This window comes from Notamacropus eugenii, chromosome 7 (assembly GCF_028372415.1).
Source record: "Notamacropus eugenii isolate mMacEug1 chromosome 7, mMacEug1.pri_v2, whole genome shotgun sequence".
Lineage (NCBI taxonomy): Eukaryota > Metazoa > Chordata > Mammalia > Diprotodontia > Macropodidae > Notamacropus > Notamacropus eugenii.
In genome coordinates this window covers 167422256-167445653 of record NC_092878.1, presented here as the reverse complement: position 1 = coordinate 167445653, position 23398 = coordinate 167422256, and the positions used below count along the sequence as shown (strand labels likewise).

At 53.1% G+C, this 23398-nt stretch overlaps 1 protein-coding gene across 7 annotated transcripts in view; it reads left to right on the top strand.

Annotated features, from left to right (window-relative positions):
* The window catches only part of RBPMS (RNA binding protein, mRNA processing factor), a 140369-nt gene that overhangs the window by 104402 nt on the left and 12569 nt on the right, over window positions 1-23398 (top strand). For 5 of the 7 annotated variants that reach the window (XM_072625506.1, XM_072625509.1, XM_072625505.1 and 2 more), the window contains 3 exons: window positions 13482-13612; window positions 20044-20180; window positions 22123-22192. In XM_072625506.1, the coding sequence (XP_072481607.1) occupies window positions 13482-13612; window positions 20044-20180; window positions 22123-22192 (338 nt within the window). The remainder of the gene's footprint in view (window positions 1-13481; window positions 13613-20043; window positions 20181-22122; window positions 22193-23398) is intronic. The other 2 variants (XM_072625512.1, XM_072625510.1) reach the window with 1 other exon arrangement.

The window sequence follows — 23398 nt, the reverse complement described above, 5'->3', positions numbered from 1 at the left end:
TTCAGATCTGTGAAGAATAAATATCCTTTATTCCTCTAAATGTTTCTTTTCCATCCATCTTCATGAGCAGCTAGCCCTTCTCCAGAAGCAGAGATGAGAGAGCAGGTTTGGTGGCCAGTCTGCCCTGCCCTGCCAGGGCCTCTGTTTTGCCCCATATCTTGGGCTGGGGCAAGCTGGATTAGGGTGATTGGGCATGGCCCCCCAGGGTAATACCAGGGCCAGAAGGGAGGGGGCATGGCAAACAGGTCAAATTAGGCTTGAAGACAGGAAAAACTTCCTTTGAAATTGTTTTATTCTGAGCTCCCCTGCCTATCCCCCCCCCATTTCCATTCAGGCAGCAGGACACCAAAAGCAGATTTCTCTCGCAGATCCTTTGCATTGCCATTTCATCGCCTTGCTTTTAGGAAAAGCTGAGTGTTACCTGCAGACCTGAGAGTTGTCCCCACGTCCCATGGCCTGCCCTGGCAAGGGGAGCTCCCCGACACTGTTGGGGGTATTTGGCAAAGGGCTTGTTGATGGAGGGGGTGGGGAGCTGCTCAGTGCTGGTGTTTCTTCTCATAGTTTCCTTTCAAGTCTGCATTCTTAGGGAATTAATCAGTTCACCCTATTAAAACCCTGATCTCCACGTGTGTCTGTGTGGAAGGACTGGGCCAGAGCCAGGCTGGAGATCTGGTTGCTATCCAAACAGCCCCTAGGAGCACCTGGGTAGAGGGATGGGATGGTGGGATCAAGTCTCTCTGCCCCTTAATTTGTTTTCCCCAGGAGGTCCTTGGGAATCTGGCCTGCCAATCCTTTATAACTGTCGGCAGGAAATTGCATGAGGGTCGTGGGATTTTATAGCTGAAAGGGACTTGGCTTTACAGATCAGGACACTGAGGCCCAGAGAGGGACCACCCAGGCAGTCTGCTGGCCCTGCAGATTCCACAGCCCAGTGCCTTCCTCCTGGGTTGTCCCTTTGTATCAGGTTCATGCCCGGGACGCTGAGTCCTGGAGAAGGTTGAGCAGGAGGTGGAGTGAGGAGGGAAGAGAGGCCGAGCCGGACCAGCCTGAGCTTTGTTACAATGGCTGCGATGGTGGAGCCTGGGAATCCTCTGGTTTTTTGCCTCACCTTGGCACCCCAGAGGACACATTGAGACAGGTTGATCTTAGGAGCAGCTCCTCACTGCTTCCATCAGTCCCCCAAAGCTCTTTGGGGAATTAGCACCTGCTAGTGATGAGCCCAAGAGAGAACCACTTCTCTACCAGGGTTAAGTGGAGTGGCCTGAGGTCAGAAGACTTCTGCTGCAGAGACCTGAGATTGTTTTTCCCAACCCACTCATTTTACAGATATGAAAACTGAGGCCCAGAAAAGAGAAGGGACTTGTCTACAACAAGGATTTGAATTCAGGGCCTCTGACTCAGTTTGTCTTCTCTACCCTCCTACATAAGGCGGGCAGGGGGCATTTGGAAACTGGGTCTTTCCTCTTTGTTATTTGTCAAAACCCTGGACCTGGATTGGCTAAGGTAAACAACCCCAGAGAACCTCCCTGCCCAGGGGCCTCCAGCCCATTTCTCACAGCTTGTCAATTCTCTCCAGTCACAGAACCCCTTGAGGTGGGCGGTACAAACCTTGTCCCCATCTTACAGATGGAGAAACTGAGGCTCTTGGAGGGGCAGTGACTTGACTACAGTAAACATGGGATCTAGGCCTCAGCCCAGTTCATCTGACTCCAGACCCAGGGCTCCTCCTTCAGGACAGGGTCCTTTCTTCCCTTCCTGGACATTTCTTAAAGGAAACATGAGGAGATATGCATCTGATAAAACTTACCACTAAATGGCATTTGAAGTGCTTCTGGGCTACCAGGCTTGGGGAGCCAAAGTCCTTAACAAACCGAGTAGGCATGCCAGTGGCCGAGTTCTCACCCCAAAAGATGGCACTCCCCTGAAGATGACACAAGAGGGATTGGGAGCTCAGTACAGCACTTGGCATTGTTTTCCTCCTTGTCATCCTCCTCCTCCCAACTGGAGGGTCGCCCAACCCAAAGCTGAGATACCAGAGAAACCAGCAGGACCTACTGAGCTTCTACTCGTTGACCTTTGTGTTTTTGACCTTGGTTTTCCAAATCCTAGACCCAGTTTTGCACTTAGAAATAGGAGGGAGCCTCCTTGTTTCCTGTCCAGAATGGCCCCATTGATGTAGCCCATACATCGCCTATTGGGGCAACTAGGTGGTGCAGTGGATAGAGCCCCAGTGCAGGAGTCAGGAGGACCTGAGTTCAAATCTCACCTCAGATACTTGACACTCACTAGCTGTGTGACCTTGGGCAATCCACTTAACCCCAATTGCCTCATCCTGGGTCATCTCCAGTCATCCTGAGGAATATCTGGTCACTGGACTCAGATGGCTCTGGAAGAGAAGTGAGGCTGGTGACCTGTACAGCCCTCCCTCACTCAAAACAAAGTCAAGTGCAACTCATGTCATCATTTCTCTGATGGTGTAGTCTTCTTCAGCAATGAAGGATGAACATACACACACACACACACACACACACACACACACACACACACATCACCTATTACAACATATGCAGCCAAGTATCCTCTTGATGAGTCATTGCCTTTACCCCCAGCAGGCCGGGCTTGCAAGCAGAGCATCCATTGAGGACCAGCGGCCAGGACCCCCTTTCTTTTTCCCCCTTCTGAATCCAGATCAGGAGATTGAAGGCAGACTGGGGACCTGCCTTAGAGACAGTCCATCCATCCATCCATCCAGAGCTAGGCTCCTAAGCATTTTTGGTGCTTTGGAGACCCCACTTTGGCAGTCAGTTGGATGATGCCCATGGGCCTCTTCTCAGAATCATGTTTGTAAATTAATAAAATACATAGATTCCAAAGGAAAGCAGTTATATTGAAATGCGGTCATCCAACTATTTTTAAAGCCAGTTCATAGCCCCCAGGTTAAGGACTCTGCATCTAGCCATGGCCCCTCTTAGGAAACTGGGTCACGGTTGGATGTGGGGGTTCCCGGGCAGCTAAACCTCTGTGCTCTCAACAGCAGTGGAGATGCTAGGAGGATGATGAGGGCTTGAGCAGAGACCACTGAGCATTATTCAGCAGTACTCAGAGCCTAGCATAGATAAAAGCAGCCATGGTGCATCCACCCAAGTGCTGACTTTTCCCTTCCCTAGTTCTTCCTCTGGTTTGACCACGGACTGAACGCTTCCATGACTTGGGTGACTGCTCTGGGCTGTGCTCAGCCCTGCTGCCACCTCGATTTAGAAAGCTCATTTTATTTGGTTGCGCTCAGTGTATTAAACTAATTCACTGAGTTGTTTTCTCGGTAGGGAAACCCCAAGTGTGCCAGAGAAAATGGAATTGATTTAAGACCTGAGCAGCCCATGCGGGGTGTGAGCGAGGAATAACCGGGGCTGAGTGGGGAAAGCGAGGCCCCCAGCATCAGTCTTCCCTTGAGTTGCCCACGTCTTAATAAAAGTGATATAAAGGGGAGACTGGAGGGTATCGGAGCCTTCTCATTTAGTTTCCCACTTTCCAGTTCATGGCCATTTCTGTTTGACCCCCAGAGTATGTATTGAAGGTTGGCCAGCCCAACAGGCTTTTGGGAAACTCTTTGAGGGTGGCCTTTTCTCCTGAGAGGCTTGTGGCATGGATGGAGAGAGATGCTGGCCTTGGAATCAGGAAGAGCTGAGTTCAGGTCCTTCCTGCCAGATGCTCAGGGCAACTCCCTAAGACTTAACTTGCCAAGAAATTGAGGCCTGTGTGGGTAGAGGGTAGTTGGTGCCCTGGGACTTCCATGTACCAGTGATGTCAGGTCCAGTGCCTGGGCTCAGGGGTAGAGATAGAATTGTTTGTGCACTTGAGTTGGAGATGGCTTCCCACCCAGCCCAGATCAGGTGCCTTGGTCTGTCTTTCCTGTAGACTCAGTGGGCCCCCATTTCCATACCCCCCAAAATATGAAACCCAGGTCCCATCCTAGATGAACAGCAGTGGGGGGACCCTGGATTTGAATCCTGGTTTTTCATTTGCTACTGTGCAACATAGGGCAAATCAGCCTCACACACACGGGCCTCAGTTTCCTCATCTGTCACATGGGGGAACAGACCAGAGGGTCTAAGGCTGCGATCTCATCCCAGTGAGTTTCTGGAGCCTGGCTGCTTGGCCGCCTGTTGGGCCGAGGAAGCGTTTTTTGTTGTGGTGGCCTTAGAGAAGTAAGATGTGAAGGAAATGCTCTCCCGCTCTCTTCCCCTCCCTTTTCTCATTGTCTCTCTCCTCTCACAAGCGCTGCACCTGCTGCTGCTGCTGCTGCAGCTGTTTCAGAGCCATTCCCCTGACTTCTGGGCTCTGGCGTCCCCATGGTCAGATGCATTATCACATGAGAGTCAGGACCACAGACAGCATCGTGTCCTCGTCTAAAGCTGCCTGGCCTCCCTGGTGGGGTCCTAGGGGCACTCGCTTGGGTCCCAAGCCTGGCTCCAACCCTTGCCCCTCTGATTGAGTCAACCAGGCTCCCCATTACCTCAGGGATCAAATGGGGAAGATGACCCCCATCCCTGTGGGGCTCAGGCCCTGGGGGTGACTGAGAGGTGTAGGAGCATGATAGGATGGAGGATACTTAGAGGCCTACCCAGTGTGCCTGGGAGGGAGATCCAGTGTGGGTTAACTTCACTCAGATCCTTGGGTCTGAGGGGTGGCACTATCATCAGTGAAGTCCATGCCAAGTTGCCGTGGGATGGATTTACAAGTCGTTGCTGGTGCTGTGGGGCCAGGCAGAGTCCTGCTTAGGAGGCCCTGCCCTCTCAGGCTTGAGGAATCCAAGGGTTGGGGACAAGGCCAGGCTGGGGGGGCAGGGTGTGGATGTTGGCGGGCCCTGCCAAGCATTCACTGTTTATCTAACTGGAGAGTTAGCGGGGCAACCCATGAATCTTGTGTATGGTTCCAGTGAAGCACCAGGCCTCCAAGGAGGCTCTTAAACACAGAAATTCAGGGCTGGAAGGAGCTTCAGGGGCCTTCAGGTCAGCCTGCCCCCATGATGGAGCCAACAGGCAGGCCTCCTCCCTCGTTACAACCCTCTCCAGTGAAGTCAGATGAATGATGGGAGCTGGCTAGCATGTAGATTGGCTCATTCGATCCTCACCACAAGCCTGGGACTAGGAGTTGTGATTATCCCCATTTTACAGATGAAGTGGCTTTCTCAGGATCACTCATCTAGGAAACACCTGAGGCTGGATTTGAACTCAGGCTTTCCAGAGTCCAGCACTCTGTCCGTGATGCCCCCTTCCAACAGGCCTGGACCCATCCCACTGGGAGGTGGCTCTGATTCTTCCCGCCTGAGCCTCCTCCTCCTCTCTGCCCTGCAACTGGCCCCCACGCCTCTCCTGCTCCGAGAACAAGCGTGAATGGTCCTCCTGGGGCAGGGTCTCCACACCGTCCTTCACTGTTCATTTGGCTTGCTTTTTCCTCTGAACTTCATGAACACCTAATAAAATCAGCACCTCCATGTACATGTGTACATAGCGTCCACGTATATGTCATCTGTATACGTGGAGCAGGACAGAGTTACCCATGGAGCCCAGGATCTCTTGCGTGTGGCGGTGACTTTGTGGATGATAACCTCCGTGCATGACTTTCAGAGCCGGCCTGTCCTCCGCTCTCTTCCTTCATAGGGTGAGGCTGGTTCCCTCCTTCCCCCTTCCCTCCCTCTTTCCTCCCTTCCTCTGTCTCTCTTCTCCCTCTTCTCTGGTCACCATCTCTGTGCTTTCTTTTCCAGTCCAAGAGAAATTGTCTTTCTCAGAGAACACAGAAGCAGAATCAGGGGTTGAGTAGTTCTGCCTTCTCGTGGGCGAGACCCCTTCCCCTCCTCCCATCCCCCAGACCACAGGTCCTAGCCTTTCTCTCAGTTTCCACCTTTTCCCATGAAGCTGAAGGAAATGCACGTTTTCAGTGATTTTCAGAATTCACGTGACGTGGTTGGTGGCTGTTGCTGCCAGTGGCCTTCTGGTACATGGGGCTGACCCTTTTTTGATTTCTCAGCGTAGGGATCGTAAGTGTGGATTTGGCGCTGGAAGAAACCCGTGGAGGGCACTGCCTTCCCTCCCCCCATTTTACAGGTGGAGAAATGAGGCCTAGGGAGGTTAAGTGACCCAGAAGAAGGGGAGGGAGGGCCTGGGCGCTGAAGGGCAGTCATGCCTGGCTGGGCCCCTGTTCTCCCAGGAGATGCTGGACTAGTTCTGGGCACAGAATGCCACTCCTTGCAGCCCCCGTGATGTTGACTGGGAGGCAGCAAGCCCTAGTCTCAGCACTCAAGGGACCAGGCTGTTCCTTACAAAAACAAACACAGCAGCCCCTCCTGCAGGAGCCAGTATGCCTCGTTCCCAGGACCCTCAGCCTGGCCCTGGGCAGACAGGATTGTGGGAGGAGGAGGAGGAGGATGGGCCAGCTGCCGAGCTCTGGTATTCTTGCCCTCCACCCTCTCACCTGTCCCTGGAGGTCTCCCTTCACCTCTGGGCATTCGATGATGCCGACACATTTCCCAGGACCCTGAGAGCAGGCTGGCGGCAAGCCTCCTGGACTCCCCTGAGTGGGCCAGGGCCAGCTTGAGCAACATGCGGGCCTGAAAGGGAACACAGGGTTCCCATTGGACCAGCAGCTCACCATGCACAGGGGTCAAGTCCCAGGCAGTTTGTGTAGAGCATAAATCTCCTCACCTCCCCCCGCCCCCAATTTTATAACCTTATTAGAAGCAGCATGCCATTGTAAATGGAGTCGGCCTTGGAAGCATGAGGGTTCAAGTCTGACCTCTGGCTGAGCTGCTGCCCTCCAGCATTTGCTGAGTGGATCCCCTGCACTAATGGCATCACAAGTCTGCCCCAAACACGAAAATAAGCTTCATCTCCTTAACAAAATCAGCCTCATTAAACAAAGAATAACATTCCATTTGAGGCTGGGATCCTCACACCGTTGGCACATGTCAACTGGAAATGAATTCCCATTCGACTGGGAGGACTCCAGGTCAGTGCCCGGGCACAACAGTCCCGCTGGGTTTGAACGTATGCTCTCTTTCCTACCTTGTACATCACACATGGTTTCTGGAGATGTGCCCCGCAGACAGGCCTTTCCTCCCTTTGAGAATATTGTTAGGGTATAGTCCAGGTGGTGAGGTCACTGGGTTAAAGGGGAGGACCAGTGTTCTTGCTGCCATAGCCCACTGCCATAGCCCACTGCCTTTTTGCTTTCCAAGCAAACTGCCCAGTACCCAACTCCACCAACAATGTAATTGTATTCCAGTTTTTTCCTAAGATGAAGCTATTTCGTTGTTTTCCCAAGGTAGATGTAAATTGTTTAGTGAGAATTTTCAGTTATGACATTAGCCTTGGCTTTCTAACGTGGTGAAAGACTGGCCTTTCTGTTATCCTCGTGTGGATCGGTGAATTCAGGGCCAACACTGGGCCTTCTTCAGCTAGTTGGTAAGTATCGATTGTTGAGCCATTTTTTACTTGTGTCCAACCCCTTTTGCCCCATTTGGGGTTTTCTTGGCAGAGATAGCAGAGCAGTTTGCCATCTCCTTCTCCAGCTCATTTTACAGATGAGGAAACTGAGGAAACAGGGTTAAGGACTTGTCCAGGGTCAGATAGCTGAGTTGGAGGCTGGATTTGAACTTGGGTCCTCTTGCCTCCAGACCCAGCATTCCATCCACTGCACTGCCTAGCTGCCTAAGGACCCCTAGAGGGTTGGAAGGTGCGTGGCGTACTTTTTTTAATGCTGTGCATTCACATACTTGTGGTATCCTGAAGTCACTAAGGCACAATGAAGGCTCGTTCATGCAGGGACTGGACCAGCTCAGCTCCCTTCAGCCTCAGCCACAATACTGCCTCCTCCAGGAAGCCTTCCCCTTCCCCTTTCTCCTTTCCTGTCTCTCTGCTGTCTGTAGCTGTCCTGTCTAGAGCTGTTGGCCTGTTGTCTCCCCCTTGTCTCATCAGCCCTTAGTGCCATTCCCTGGGCATCAGAGAACACCTGTGCTCCCTAAACCTCTCCTAAGAGCCTGTAGAAAGAATGCTTGGACTGAAGTGTTAGGGCCTGCACTCAAATCCTGGTGTGACCCTGGGAAGACCATTTCCTTTCCTGATCTGTAAAAGAGGACAACCCTAGAGGGCCTCTCCAGCTCTGACTCAGAGGAAGGGGATCAGATGCCAGAGTTGGCTTTGGGCTTCCTCCTGTCCAAATGGAAACCTGTTGGGTAGAAGTACAGCCTGGCCCGGGGACAGGGGCTGGTCCCAGACTTATCCATCTGCATCCCCAGGTACCATCAGGGTCCTGAGGAGCTTGGGCCCGTCTTGGGGGAGATTTTCATTCTGGGCTGGATTCATTCCCTCCTTGATTCACTTTTCCCTGCATCCCCTTTGGACAAAGCACTGAGCTCTCTCTGCATACAGCAGTAAGTGGGCATGTGCCCCAGGTCCCAGGGGTGGCCAGAACCCAACGGGAGTGATCCCAAAGGCTGGCCTTCTGTCTTAAATGAGGGGCCAAAGGATCCTAGAAGTACATGGTCCCATCCTCTGGTTTGACCTGCTAGCTGGGTGACCGCCATCCGGAGTCATTGCCTCATCTCCAAATGCTGAGGCTTTGGCCTGGCTACCTTACACCCCATCTCCATCTCTGGGCTCCTTCAAGTCTGAGCTCAGCTCCCACCTTCCACAAGAATCCTTTTCTGTCCTATCTCCCCATATCTCTCCCCTGCTGCTATTTCTAGCGCCTTTCTTTTGCAGACTCCATCCTAACCTGGCTATAAGGTTTGCATTTGGACCTTGTTTGTATGTTGGCTCATCAGCCTGAGCATTTGGAGAGTAGACTGCCTTCTGCCTTTCTTTGTACTTGGCACAGTGTCTGGCACTTAGTAAGTAGGTGCTCGATAAATGCTTCTTGACTTGGCCTCTGGCAGGTCCCTTGCCTCGATTTCCCTCAGTGGAGAATGAGGGTGTGGGCCCACCTGGTCCCCATGGCCCTTGGCTCTGGCTGCACATTCGCACCCTCGCACCCAGGGGCCAGCTCTTTCGGAGGCCGAGTTCAGGGGCAGGGGAGCAGCCACTCACCGGGAGAGGCCTCTTTGTGAGTCCTCCCAAGACCTCCCTGGCTAAGAGGCTGCTTTGTTTTTCTAAGTCTACAATGGATTCTTTTTTCGTTAAAAATAATTGGAATGGAATTTTTGGTTGGGCCCAGGCCTTCTCAGCTGTTGTTCCTGCTTCCGGCTGGGCTTTTTCTCTCTCCATCTGTGGCTGTCTTCACATATCCTCCTGTCTTCAAGAACACCAGGTTGGCTTTTGGAAAGTGTTTTGTGAAACATTTCTACCCACCCTACAGTCTTATCTGCTTCTCAACCCTGTGAAGTGTAGTAGGGTAGAGGGAGTTAGGCCTGTTGCACATAGGGGTAAACTGAGGCCCATCCCCCAAAGGCTTACGATGGGAGATGTCTGCTCCTGTGGCTTTCATGCAGTGGAAGGGTGCTAGGTCTCTGTCTGTCCCCATAACCTGTATTGGGTCATGGTGGCCAATTCAGCATACCCCCAACAAAGAACCACGTGCAGGCAGGGGACAGAGACAAGGCTTGACTAAGACTGGCCCCTACCCTGAGGATGCCCACCATCTCTTGGGATAAGCTACAAACGCAGAGTTGTGACACCCAGTGTTGGGTTCTAAGCACACTGGAGGGATAAAGAAGAAAGACCCGCAAGCAATCATTAGCAATGGCACAGAGTGGAAGGGCTGGATCTGGGAGGACTGCCCAGAGGAGGTGTTGTTTGAGTTGGGTGTTAGGAGAGGAGGTGAATTCATCAGGTGGCAGAGGGCACAGTGTGAACACAGGTACTGAGGTGGGAAACGGGGCATTCCCCTTGATTTCTGCATATCCTCGCATTGTGGTAGTTGAGTGAGCACCAATTGGAAAATTAAACAGCTAATGAAGCAATTGAACACACTGAGCACAACCAGCTTGGTGAGATGAAAGTTAACTCTAAGGCCCATTGAGGGTTTCGGGTGCGAGTTGGAATGGCCTTTGAAGCCAGGCATCTTATCTTCCCATGAAGATGTGATCGGGAAGACCCAACATAGGAAGTTGTATGAGATGATGAGGGGCAGAAAGCAGGCCTAGAAACCACTTCAGAGGGTCCCACGCCCCCATGAAGCCAGCCCACGAGCCTGACCCGAGGGCTACCCTGTCCATAGTTTTCCTCCGTGAGGCAGAAATGAAGAGCTGGGCAGGGTTAAAAATTTGCATCCTCTCGCTTTCTGGATGTAGACTGGTTGGTTCTCTTACAGTATCAGACTGGCTAAAATGTGTAATCTGTAGGAATAACGACTGTTCTGATCACACAGGGACTCAAGCCCCATCCCACCAAACAGCTCTGGTATCTGTTTTTGGAAGCAGAAGACTCGGCTCTTCCCAGCTGGTTTCCACTGGAAGCAACTCCCCTGAGAGGTGCCTGCCCTGTGAGGGTGGCTGGCTGGCTGTGTGGGACGGGGACCGAGAACGCAGTGTCCTGGGCGCCAGCTTTTGGCACCAGAGACAAAGGTCTGGTCCAAGCTGGGGAATCATGGGCTGGGAACAGATGCTGAGGGGAGGTGGACTCTCTCCCTTCCTGACTGCCCAGCCTTCACAGACACACACTGACCTACAGAGGAAGAGAGTTCTCGGCCCCTCAGTGCTAAGGGCTGATGCCCCTGCTTAATCCTGGGCCTTAGTGGATTCCTCCGGGGGTGCCCAGATCAGCCAGTGAGGCCTGTTTCTTCAATCAGTGAGTGCCCCCCAAGTAGCTTGATCCCCTGCTTTCCTGGAGAATTGCTAGCCTTGGAGTGGCCTCCTCCAGCCCTCTGTCACTCCCTGACTGGCCTTTTACAGTGACCGCTGACAGCACAGCTGTCATCTGCACATGGGCTGGCTTTCCCTACACAGTTTCTGTGGGAACTTCTGCCCCCCCAGGTTCTGTCATGTCCCCCAGCTGGACAACAAGGCCTTCATCTCCTGCAGACCCTTGCCTGGAGAATGTGGTCCCCCTAGAAGGAAGTGCTGGATCAGCCGTCCGTGGTAGGCCGGCCTCTTTCGTCAGGCCTCCCATCCACATCCCAAGGGCGCCTGGTTCATTCAGCTCCCCGCCCTCCCTGATCCTACACCCACTCATTAATTGTTTCCATCTTGGTCCCCTCATTGAAAGTGCTCCTTGCCCAAGCAATTCTGGGCTGGAAGGAGGCCTGGATAATCTCTAGTCCTTGGAAGGTGGACGACTTGGTTGACCTGGGGGAGTGTTCCTATAGCGTCCTCCAGGATGGGATCAGTTAGCTCTTGACCCGACCTGCCCAGGATCTGACACATGTTGAGAGCTGGGCTGACCTCTGCCCCAGACTGTGCCTGATCAGAACCCCAGGCTGCTTCCATTAGCACTGCCTGTGTGGTTGTTGCCTGGACTTAGACCCATTCGAGGGTCTTGGCTCAGCTGGTAACGATGACGTAACCACAAAAGGCGTGGTAACAGTAGGGATTGCTAGCGTTTATAAGACGTCTCTGTGTTGGACGCTGTGCTAAGTATCTAACCTCATTTGATCATCAAAACGACCGCAGATGGCGGTCCTGTTAGGATCCTCATTTTACAGTTGAGGAAATTGAGGCCGGCAAAGGGAAAGTGACTTGCCCAGGGTCACACTGCGAGGAAATGTCTAAGACTGGATGTGCATTCAGATCAGCGCCATGCTCACTGTGCCCCCAGCTGCCTCAGTTCATCGAGCGCTTGGGCTCTTCATGGGTCCCAGAGCCCCAGCCCTTCCCTTGGCTTTGGTCCTGTTATGGGATGTCTCCTACAGGCCATGGGCCTTCCTAATCAGGCACCAGAACCCATCCAGCTCAGCAGCAGTGGCCGGGCAGGTTGCGGATCGAGCCCCAGGATCTCTCCCTTTTTTGAACCTTCTCCCGCCTGCTGGCTGGACAGATTTCTCCTGACGCCATTTCCTGCACTTGGCGTTCCAGCGCCCGCATTCCTTTCCCTGTGCCGGCCCTGGTCATCGACATCGTTCACTTGCTTCTCTGCTCAGCTCCAGTGAGGCCCTTCCCGGCCCCTCCCCTTTCCTTCAAATCACGTAGTATCGACTGTAAGAGAACACAGCCCAGTACATGACAGGTGCTTAATAAACGTTTAGTCAGGAGTCAGCAAACACGTATTAAGCACCTACTCTGTGTCAGGTACTTGGGATACAAATATGAAGAAAGAAAGGCAGTCTACCCTCAGAGGGCTTACACTAACGGGGGCAGGGGGACGCCTGTGGGGCCTGGGGGAGACGTTCCAAGGCGATGCCACCGAGCAGTGAGACTCTGAGCTGAGTGGCCTGAGCTCGGCCCAGCAAGGATGGTCTCATTTTTGCCTGTGTGCCCTTGTGCACAGTAGGCGCTTGCCATGGAACTGAAATGACAAGTCGCTTAACCTCTGCCTGCCTCAGTTCCTTTATCTGTCAAATGGGCATAATGATAGCCCATATCCCCCTGGGTTGTTTCCAGTTGTGGCTCAGCCCCCTCCTCCCTGCGTGAGTCACTTCATCTTTTTGGTTCTCAGTTGCTTTGTCTGTAAAACACAGGTTGGATTATTTCTCTTGGGTGAACCCTGGTCATTCTCTCAGCTGCCCCAGCCCTGGGACGCTCCCCCTGCCCCCTCTGACCACTGACCTCCCTGCCTTCCTTTAAAGTCCCTCTCCTCCAGGAAGCCTTCCTGAGTCCTTTCCATTCCGGGGCCTCCCCTGTCAACCATTCTCCTGTTTGTAGCTCATTTTTAGACAGGTGTTTGCACGCTATCTGACCTCCCTGAGGGCAGGGCAGGCCTTCTGTCTCAGTGCTGAGCACAGGGCCTGGCACATAGTAGGCACTTAGCAGATGTTGATCGATTGACTAAGCCCTTCCAGCATGCGGTCTGTGGTCCCGGGCCATTGGCATCGAGTAAGGCAGCAGTCAGTGGGTTTGTCATTCTTGGTTTTTAAAATAGGCATCGATGCTTTTGGTTTCTGTAATCCCCTTTCTCTTCTCTGAATCGCCCCTCCCTACCCAGCCTGTGCCATAGGACCCCCTCATAACAACTAAGGAGGGCAGGTGAAACATGGCCCGGGTGTGCCCGTGTGTGTGGCCCCTTGCACTCGTGGGCCAGGGCTAACAGTTCTCCGAGGCCTGCCAGCTCTTGTATGGCCAGGCCATCCTTCCTGATTCTCCCAGAGGCCTCAGCCTCTTTCTCCTACCCCCCTCTCCTCTCCATCATTCTTCCTCTGTTGCCCCTGCAGGGCAGACTCCATTTCCTTTCTCAGCCCAAGGCCTCCTGCCCTGCCCGGAGCCTCCAGGGCACCTGTGAGGTAGAGAGGCTGGCGATGGTCACAGTTGGGTGGTCCTGGGCCCGGGAGGCTGGTTCTCCTTTTGCCCCTCGCTCCTGGTGCCCACTAACCCTGTGCTCCCTCTTCTTCTCTTGCAGATGAGCTCACAGTGCCTGCACTTTATCCCAGTACCCCTGAAGTGTGGGCCCCGTACCCTCTGTACCCAGCGGAGTTGGCGCCTGCTCTACCCCCGCCTGCTTTCACCTATCCCGCTTCACTGCATGCTCAGGTAATTCGGACCCATCGCCACGACCCGACTCACTCAAGCACCGATCTTCCCCAACTCGGCTCCCTCGAGTGCACAGTACGACTAACCCCTGTCCTGCTAACAAGAAAGGAACGATGGCTTTGACCTTGACCTGAGCCATCCCCTCCCAAGGCTTGGGAGGCAGGACAGACAGAAAGATGTCTGTCACCCACTGCCTGATCCAGTTTCCAACACCTTCTTCTCCCTAATGACCTCACCTCCATCTCACCAGAGGGGCTGAGACAGGGAAGAGCCCTAGGTAGCTAGAGGTTGTCACCAGGGCCAGGTGTCAGACCACACGGTGCATGCGCACACGGAGGGCAGTTTGTATGGGAGAGTAGTCCTCATCCCAGCCCGTTTCCAGGGTCTGTGACATCCAGAAGGCAACTTGGCATCCTTCACTCACAGCACAGGATTTTGGGGGTGGGGGGCCTTGGGTTGTTTCAGAATCCAAAGGACAGGCTGGCTGTCAGAGTGATTCGGGGGGTGATCCTCTGAGGTCCTGTAGGCACGTCTTCCCAGGGCTGCGCAGTCAGACCACATGAGGCCCAGGCCTTCTTGCCATCTTTGTCTTCTTTAGAAATGACCCATCTGTGGCTCTCATTATTAGCCAGACTACAGTGTGTCATCTACGCCCCGTCCCCTTCCCCCTGAGAGACTGAGACCTTAACCTTTCCTCATTTCCCAGATGAGCACATGGATGTCCCAGGAGGGGAAAGGACTTTCCAAGGTCATGCAGGTAGCATGAGGTGAGCCAGGCTTCAGACCCTGAGTTCATCTCCACAATCAAGCCCTGTCTTCCGCTGTCTGCTGATGGCCTTGGTGGGAGAGCTCAGCCGGTCAGATGGGTGGTGCCCAGACAGCTCCATAGCCTGCCCCCTTCTTTCTTTCCTGCTAGCCCCACCTCGGTCACCCTGTGGCCCACCACACCTGCTTCTTGTCCTCGGGGATGACTCAGGGCTTGCCCCTCTGTGGTCTGTGACTGAGAACCTGGAAAGAACCTAGGCTTTCGAGTTCCCTCCTGCATTTTACAGATGTGGAAACTGATGCTGAGGTCACAGTGACTCCAGGCTCAGCCCCTTCATGGCTTCCCAGGCCTCTGGGCTGTCATCTCAGGACCGTCTCTTTCCTGCACGCTAGCCCTGCTTGGTCAGAGCCCTGGCTCTCAGTCTCCTTGATGTACCTCTCCTGGGACAGAAGACTGATGTGTATGACCCTGGTTCCTATGGAGAGAGAGGCTACTGACCAGCAAAGGAAGTCCTTGAGGGCCGTGGGAGGGCTTTGAATGAAAAATCCTAATTTGGACTGGAAACATGCACAGCACGCCATCCCAGCAGCGTCTTGGTGCCTGTCCTGGGTCCAGCGCCTTTGTTTTCTCCAAGTGGAGATGGAAAAGGCCTGTTCAGTGAGTCAGGGGATGGACTGTCTCCCCCAAAGCCTGCCTGAGGCTGCTGGGCCCTTGGTGACTTGTGCATACCTCGCCAACAAAGGTGCAAACCCATGACCTTCCCCACCAAGCCCAGGAGAGACATCCTAAGAAGGAGATGAGAGGAGAAAGAAACTTGGAGAGCCCTCCTTATCTGACTGGAGATTCTGGACGATTCATTCCATGCCCAAACCAGGCCAAACTTGGCATCTTTTTGGTTTCGGATGGTATGGGGTACTGACTGTGGACTGGAAGCTGCAGTTTATCCAAGTGTGCTAGGAGCACCTTGTTCTTGGATTGATGCAAAAACATGGGCCCCAGGCCCTGCCCCAGTCTTCCACAGGCCCCCTCAGAATTCCCCAGTCCTGCCCTCTCTGCAGACCTCTCCCCCCTTTTCTGAATCTATCCTGTTCCCGCTTCCCTTTTCCTTCCTTTCCCACCCTTCTCTTCCACCCTCTCCCCTCTGCCCCAGGGTGAAGTAAGAGGCTCCTCCCATTCAGTGAAGCCAAGCCCTCCATCTCCACAGCTGATCTCACCCCCTGCTTCATCCATCATCCCCTTTTCCTCGTGCTGCTCGAAGCTTGCCAGCTGATGTTCTTCTACCTTTTGTCTGCTGCCAAACTCCTCAAAAGAACTGTCTGTACTCTTTGTTTTGAAAAATTTTCCATGTTGTCTGTGTGTTTTGTTTTTACGTTTCCAATATTTCCAGATTACCCACATTCCCCGAGAGCTCTCTTGTAGCAGAGTGAAACAGGCAAAAGCTAATAATACAGTGCCCTCATCTGAAAGTAGAGGCAACATCTGTACCTCCCCTGCCCCCCCACCTTCTCCTTTGTAAGTATTTTCTTGAATTAGCAGAAATGTATTTACTCTCCCTCCCACCCCATTTGCAAAAAGAGAAAAAAAACAAACTCCTTGTTAAAGCCTGAGCACAGGCAGCCGGTGTGCCCGGATCCCTCGGTGTGCCTGGATCCCTTGGTGTGCCCGGATCCCTTGGTGTGCGGGCACTCTGCCCCCTACTGCCACCACCTCTCTCGGGAGGAAGGTGGCATGTTACACTCGTGATGAGCGTGGTGTCCAGGAGTCTTGCCGGCTTTCACCATTGTTTCAAATGTCGTATCCCTTGTGCTCCCGGGTCTGTTCATTTCCTTCTTGGTCAATTTGTACAAGTCTTATTAAAGTAGAAACTGTTCTCCTGGTTCTGGCATCAGTTCCTGCACGTCTTTCTAAAGTCATCTTACCTCGTTTATAATGGCACACAGCGTGCCAGAACATAAAAATACATGCTCTTGGGCCATTTATCTATATGAGGCAGCCCAGAAGCGTTCTGGGAGCCTGAGCTGTGTGAATGACCCACCCTCACAGTAATTCCTCTGCCTCTCCCTTCTTTGGGTTTTTAGTGAGGCTTAAGTGACAAATTATATGTTAGGTGTTTGCCCACCTTAAAGGACCAGAGAAACGCTGTTACTTTGACCCTCGCTGCCTCAACTTCCCTGCCATGCCTACGGTTAGCCAGGGATGCTTCGTCCAGGGTTACCCACGGCCTTTCTTCTGCCTGCCATGGTTGGCTCTCCCCTCCCTTGACCTCAGGGACACTCCATCCCCCTGCTCTCCTCTTGGCTTTCTGAATGTGCCATCTGCTTCCTCTCTGGATCTTCTTCCTACCATGGTACTCAAGGTGCTGTCCTCACTCCACTTTTCTTCTTCTTATGGGATTTCCTGGCAGTCTCATCCACACCCACAGCATCTACTATCCCCTCGATTCACAAAAGATCATAGGCTCATCCATCTAGAGATAAAGGAGAAGGGCACACACTCCCTTTCACAGCTCCCATGGGTCCACTCCCCACGTGGATGACCATCAGCCCCAGGCTCTTGGCTGAATGAACTCCAGCCTCTCCACCTGGCTGTCCCGTAGGTGTGCTGACACTACGAACTACTCCTCTTCCCCACTAAACCCAGTCAGCCGTGTTCCAAACTCCCCTGTTGCCATCTATAAATGCCCCATTGTCCTCCCAGTCACCCAAGTTCACATGCTTGGAGGTACCATCATTGATTCATCCTTCTTTCCCCCAAGTTCCTCCTTTCTCCGTCTGCACAAACTCTTCACAAGTATCACCTTTCCATTCACCCAGACAAGTTTCAGCCTTTCTCACCTCTTGTCTAGACCCGTGGTTCCCATTTATGATGTACAGGATTGCTGCTAACAAATCTTTAATACCATCTTTGGTAGTACATGATTGTAATGGCTACAACTATATTAGTATATTGTATTGCCCTGGGGTGACTTGCCCAGCTAGCAAGGTCAGAGCCTGGATTCAGACTGTCTCCTTGACTCCCAAGTCTGGTGGTTTTTACCCCATACCACACTGCCCCTCTTGTGCTCACAACATATCCCATCCGTTTTGAGTTTCACAGAATGAAAAAAGTGGGGAGCCAGGGGTGTGGACAATTCTAGTCGCTTTCTAACTGGTCCCTTTGACTGTCTTCTCCTCAAATCCATCCTGCATACACAGATGCCAGAATAATGTTCCGAAGGCACAAGTCTGACCATATCACTTGCCTATTCAGTAATTTTCCTTGTGCTTCCAGGATCACATATAAGCTATTTTGCCAGGCATCTAGGGTCCTCTACAGTCTGCCTTTAGACTGCTTGTTCTTCTGGCCTGATTTCACAATGCCCCTCTAACTTTTGGCCACACTGGTTCACTTGCTCTTTTCCAAATTTGATGGCTATCTCTGATGTCTGTGCATTTACCTAGACCATCCCTGGTTCCTTTCTCAACCCATCTCTCAGAATCTTCCTTCAAAGCTCTGCACCTAGGGCCATTCCATTCTTCTTGGGAAAATAAAAGCAGCTAAGTCAGTGCAAGGCAGAGCTGCGTTGGCACTTAGGGTCTTGAGTGCACTCGGTGCTTAGTAAGTGTGTGTTGACGTGAACTGTGTTAAACCCAAGGTGAGATCTGTGGTGCTACTGGGATATGGAATTCCAGCATGATCCAGAATTGTGGTGCAGTGATAAGAAAACCTCTGTAGGTGGGAAAGGGCTGCCTGGAGCCCACTCACCTCTTGGCTTCGATGCAGGATAGAATAGGATCCTAGGTGTAGAGCTTGAGGTGCTCAGAGGCCATCCTTTGAGCTGAGAGTGCTTCGCCGACTTGCCTGGTGCCACACAGCCAGTGAGGCTCTTCCTGAGTCCCACAACCCATGCTTTCTGGCTCTCTTGCACTCTGCCCGCAGATGGCTGGTGCTCTAGGGTGGTCACAGTCCAGCCTCATCTCTCCACTGCACCACACTGCTTCTCTGGTATCTGAGGGTGTGCTCTCGGCCTCTCTCCACGGCTGCACAAGTTGTCACAAGTTTCTCCAGTCTTTTTGCTACTTTTGGAAACTGCAGCTTGAGGAAAGTAAAAGGAGGCTGCGAACCCACCTTTGAAGGAAAATGCTGGTGACAGAGCGGAAAAGGCAGACCCCCTCCAGACCCTTTCCCGATGGAATCATGTTTTATTCAGGCTCCGCACCAGGCCTCCCAAGTGCACGGCCACATGCAGGGGCTGCTGGGGCTCTCTGCTGCCAGGACCTTCTTTCCTGTTCACTGAGCCCAGCTCCCTGGCCCTGCTAATGGCCCTTGACAGCAAACATAGTTAAAAATTAACCATGGAAAATATTAAATATGGATAACCAGCACTGAGCATGGCCTCCATGTGCCGCAAGGGCTTACACGCTTGGGCACTCTTAGCCAGCGTGCCTCTTTCCTGGATCTCGTCATGTCCTCCTGGATTTTATCCACTTCTGTGCAAGCTGCACTCGGTCCCACTGCTGCCAGGCCAGCGTGCCCAGCTAGGATGGTCCCCGGCTTCTGCTAACATCATCTGGCCCTCATGGAGAGCACAGACTTGGTCATTTGGCCCAGGCCCTCATTTTACATAGAGGGAGGTGGAGGCCCAGATCAGCAGGAACGAATCCAGCCTAGGGCCTTGGACTCCATAGTCGGGGCCCTTACCACCGTAGTACACTGCCTCCTTGGACGTAGGCCCCCAGCTCTTTCTGGAGCCAGGAATGGGAAAATCCTGGAGAAGAAAAGGAATCTTCAGGTTCTCTCTCCTCACATTCTCATTTCTGGAATTAAGGACATTGCCCCAAATGAAGTCTGGGCTGCTTGCGCCTTGAGAATGGCACGATCGCTCCAGAGGGGCAGAAAGGCTTTAGTTCAATCCAGCAAGCGTTTATTAAGCACCTCCTGTATTCCCCATCCTGTGCCCAGTACCCAGTGTACAAAGCTGGACACTGACCCAGTTCCATCCAGTAAAGCCATCAGGCATTTACTCTGAGGGCTCGCTGAGGGCTCACTCTGTGCACAGCATCAGCTTATCTAGGCTGGAAAAGGGAGTTGCAATCTGACTTTTGTGGGTTCAGATATTGCTGGGAGAGCAGACTTAGAGCTGGGAGCGACCAGTCAGTTCAGGGTTTCAGCAGCTTGCCAAAGGTCACACAGGCAGGACTTGAATCTGAGTCTTCTAATGCCACATCTAATTCCACAACACTGCAGTGAGGTTCCCCCAGGGTGGGGGACGGGGGTAGGGTTCAAGCTCACAGATGCCAGTGTCATCGTGATTGAAGTGGTGCCATGGAGCTTTGTTCATGCCAGTCCAACAAGCATTTCTAAATCACCTACTGTGTGGTTTAGACACTGCTGAGGCTCATGGCGGGGAGGCAGAGCCCATAGGATATGTGTTGGCACTGTGATTGGTGTCTGTGAGGCCCAGGGAGGGGACAGTTAGGCCAGGGCACTAGGTGGGAGGTAGGCTCCCCTTCCTCCTTCCTTCCTTCCCCCATCAGCCCTCCTTTCTTTCTCAATGCCTTGATCACATCAGGTGCCGGGCACCTCCGTCAGTCCCAGGGAGGCACCAGTTATCACTAGACCTGCACAGTCCTGACCTCCGATGCACCAAGATCCCCGCCCCCATCCTCCTGTGTGTCACCTCTAGGTCCCCTGGTCCCAACCTGTAGCAGGGAGCCTGTCCCCTCTCCCCTTCCTTCACCACCTGTCTCAGGAAGGCCACTCCAGCTCTGCTCTTTGCTTAGTGAGCAGATGGATGCAGACGCACAAAGCCGTGAGCCACGGGTAGGTACTTGGTTTCTTTCCTTCTTTTTTTTTAGCCTCTGATTCCTATGGGGTGCACTCCTCAGTCCATGACGGTGTTAAATGGGCATGGGTGTCTACAGGTGGTAGCCCAAGGTAAAGAAAGCCAGCTGGGGACCTCTCCTGGGTCAGTTTCCTGCAAGCCTTTGTGGTCCCATTAAGGCTTCACTGTGGTATTGAGCCCAGGCAAGGGACCGACAAGAGCCCCGGGCTCATCTCTGCTGTAAATGAGTAGGGGCCTCCGTCCTTCCTTCAGGAAGTGAAGTGACGTGACTTAGCTTGGAGCAGACTCTAAGGGCCTGCCCAGCTCTGATATTCCCTGTTCTAAAAGGCTCATTTCTATCCATAATACTCTGTGACCTAAGGTCCCTCCCAGTTCTGACATTCCCTGTTCTAAGGGCCCTCCCTGCTCTGACATTCTCTAATTCTGAGACCTAGGGCCACTCTCTTGGGAAGACAGCTCCAGCTGTCAGGTGACAATCATTTTCCTCTTGGCCTCCCCTAAAACAGAGGGATCTCTGTCCCCACTGACCACTCCATATCAGAATGTCCAAGTCAGACACAGGCTCCAGAACCTGTCGGCCTCCCTTTCCTCCTCTAATTGACCTTCCAGAAAGGGCATCGGTTAGTCGGTCCATCCCATCCCCTCCCAGAACTGCTTCCTGTCCCCACTGCTCCTGGTCAGAAGACTCTGACTGAGCAGTCAGAAAGGGGCCTTCTTTCCTCCAAAGGCAAACCATCGAGGGAGTTGGTTTCCCTCCAGCCTTGGCCCATGGTTCACACATATAAGTGGGGGTTGGGGGCAATTAGGGAAAGCAACCCTTCCCTTCCCTCCCCCCAAACCTGCAGACCTGGAACCCTACCATGGAGCCAGAGAGGGCAAGCCCTGCTCCGGGAGTGCTGCCACAGTCCAGGAAGCAGTGGGTTTCCTCTGACTGCCCTCGCTGGACTCCAAGGTCCGGTGGTGCAGTGGGAAAGGCTTAAGGACAGAGCAAGCTTCCTCCAGTTTCCTGGCCCAGAGCTGTCTGTCTGCCATCCACCTTTGAGATCATGTCCCTTTCAAACCCAGTGGGATGGGAGGCTGTCTGTGTTGGTAGGTGGCACGGACACCCTGCCAAAGGCAGCACTGGCTTCCTTTTCAGGGAACAGATGGCCCAGGGAGTGGGGTCAGGGAGACAGAAGGACCACTGACTGTCCAGCTGATGGACCGCCTCTGCCTTTCCTGGTTACTCACTTGGGTGGCTTCCAGGAAGCCCTGACTTATCAAAGTGGATGCATTTTTCTATGATAAAGCAACATCCTGCTTACAGAAACCCCCACTCTTCTCCCCAAACAGGCAGCCCCTGGTTCCTTGCCAGGGTCTTTCATTCCTGCACTGCTCTGGGAAATGGTTTACATAGGCTCATTCTTAGCCATTCTGCTCCTCAGTCACTGTCCCAGCTTTTCTAGGATGGTGAAGGGGTACAGATGACTTCTGGAGGCATCTGACAGATGCTTTACCACACTGCTAGGACCTGCCGCTGTCTCTGGAGAATGCCCCAGGCCTCTTGGCTTCGAAAGGGCCAGTGGTGACAGCTGAAGGAGCCCCCTCTTGCCACTGCTCTTGGTTTGCCTAAGATAGCCATCCTGGAATTTGAGGGACTCCAAGGTGCCACTGGCGTTAGTGAAGAGAGACCTGAGTCCCAGGCCTTCCTCTGACTTAGTGGCTACATGTGGCCATGAGTCAGTCATGTCACTTTTCTGGGCGCCAGGTTCTGTCCATAATAAGGGTGTACAGATGCTCCACTTGCCTGTGTGCCATGAGGAAAAAGCTGGAGCAAGGAATGGAGAGGGTGCCACCCGGCCAGCCCACACTCAGCTGGGGAAGGGAGGCCAGGGCAACTCAGCCTGGCTCACGCTTGGCCTTCTCCCTCCACCTTTTCAGATGCGCTGGCTCCCTCCCTCCGAGGCTACTTCTCAGGGCTGGAAGTCCCGTCAGTTCTGCTGAATACTGTGTAAGTAACACCTTCGCCTGCCTGCCTGGGACTGTCTCCTCTAAAGGATGTGGGTGGGCACTCATGAGGGCAGCTGGGGGATGCAAGCAGCCCCGTCCAGCCAGGTTCTGTAGGCCAAGGGACAGATTTCAGGTGAGGCCAAGCTGTCTATGAACAGCACACCCCCCTCCTAGGCATCCCAAAAAACCGTGGCTGACCGCGACGAGATTCCATCTAACTTGATCAACGTTAAGCCCTGGGGGTGGGAAGCAACAATGAAGCTGACCCTCCCTTCAAGAATCTCCCATCCCACAGGGCCCTAGTACAGGCCTTACTTTCCATTTCTGTTGAGGTCTAGTTCTGCCTCAATATCCTGTGGGTTGACTTCCTGGTCCATTAGGTGGGATTGGGTCTGGGGGTGTCCCTCTTCTAAGAAATAGATGGAATTACACAATCTGCTGGTCCAGTAGCCAAGGGCTATGTTATTAAGTGTTTTTGTGGCTTTAAAGTATTAGCCATTATCCCAAAGAGATCCTCAGGGGTCCCTTCCCCAGGCTCCTCATCTGTCCTGGGCCAAGGCTGGGAGTGCTAAGAGAGGAGTCAGCAATGATTCTAAGATCCCTGCTTCTGTATGTCCTTCATTCTTGAGGAGGACCATGACATTGGGGAGGTGATGCCATGACATGCGGGTGAATTGGATTTAAGTGAGGGAGGGCTGTGCAGAGTAACCAGAAGACGATGAGTGGGTGATGAAAAGGAGGTTGGTGTCCCTGACAGAAACCAGAAAGGTTAGGTGGGGTGGAAGGGAATGGAATTCAATTTTGGCTGGTTTTTTGTGCCTGAGGCACCAGTGAGGTGCAGCCAGCTCTTACTGATTAGGACCGGAGCTCAGGAAAGGGGCTATGGCTAGAGGTAGAGGTGTGGGAAACATCTGAGTAGGGAATGACAGAAGCCACTGATGATGCCAAGGAGCTGACCGAGATGAGCAGTGTGGAGAGGAAGGGAAGCCAGCTTGGGACAGAGCTCAGGGGTAAACCCACTCTTAGAAGGTGGGAGATGGATGGGGATCCAGCCAAGAAGGCTAAGAAGCGGTGGTCAGGAGAATCCGTCCCATCTGGGAAGGATTTAACAAGTGCCAGTTGTGTGCAGGGAGGGCTCTAGGGATCCCCCGAGAGAGCCATGTCAGAGAAGCCATGGGAGAAGGGAGTGCTTGGGTCAGCAGGGCTG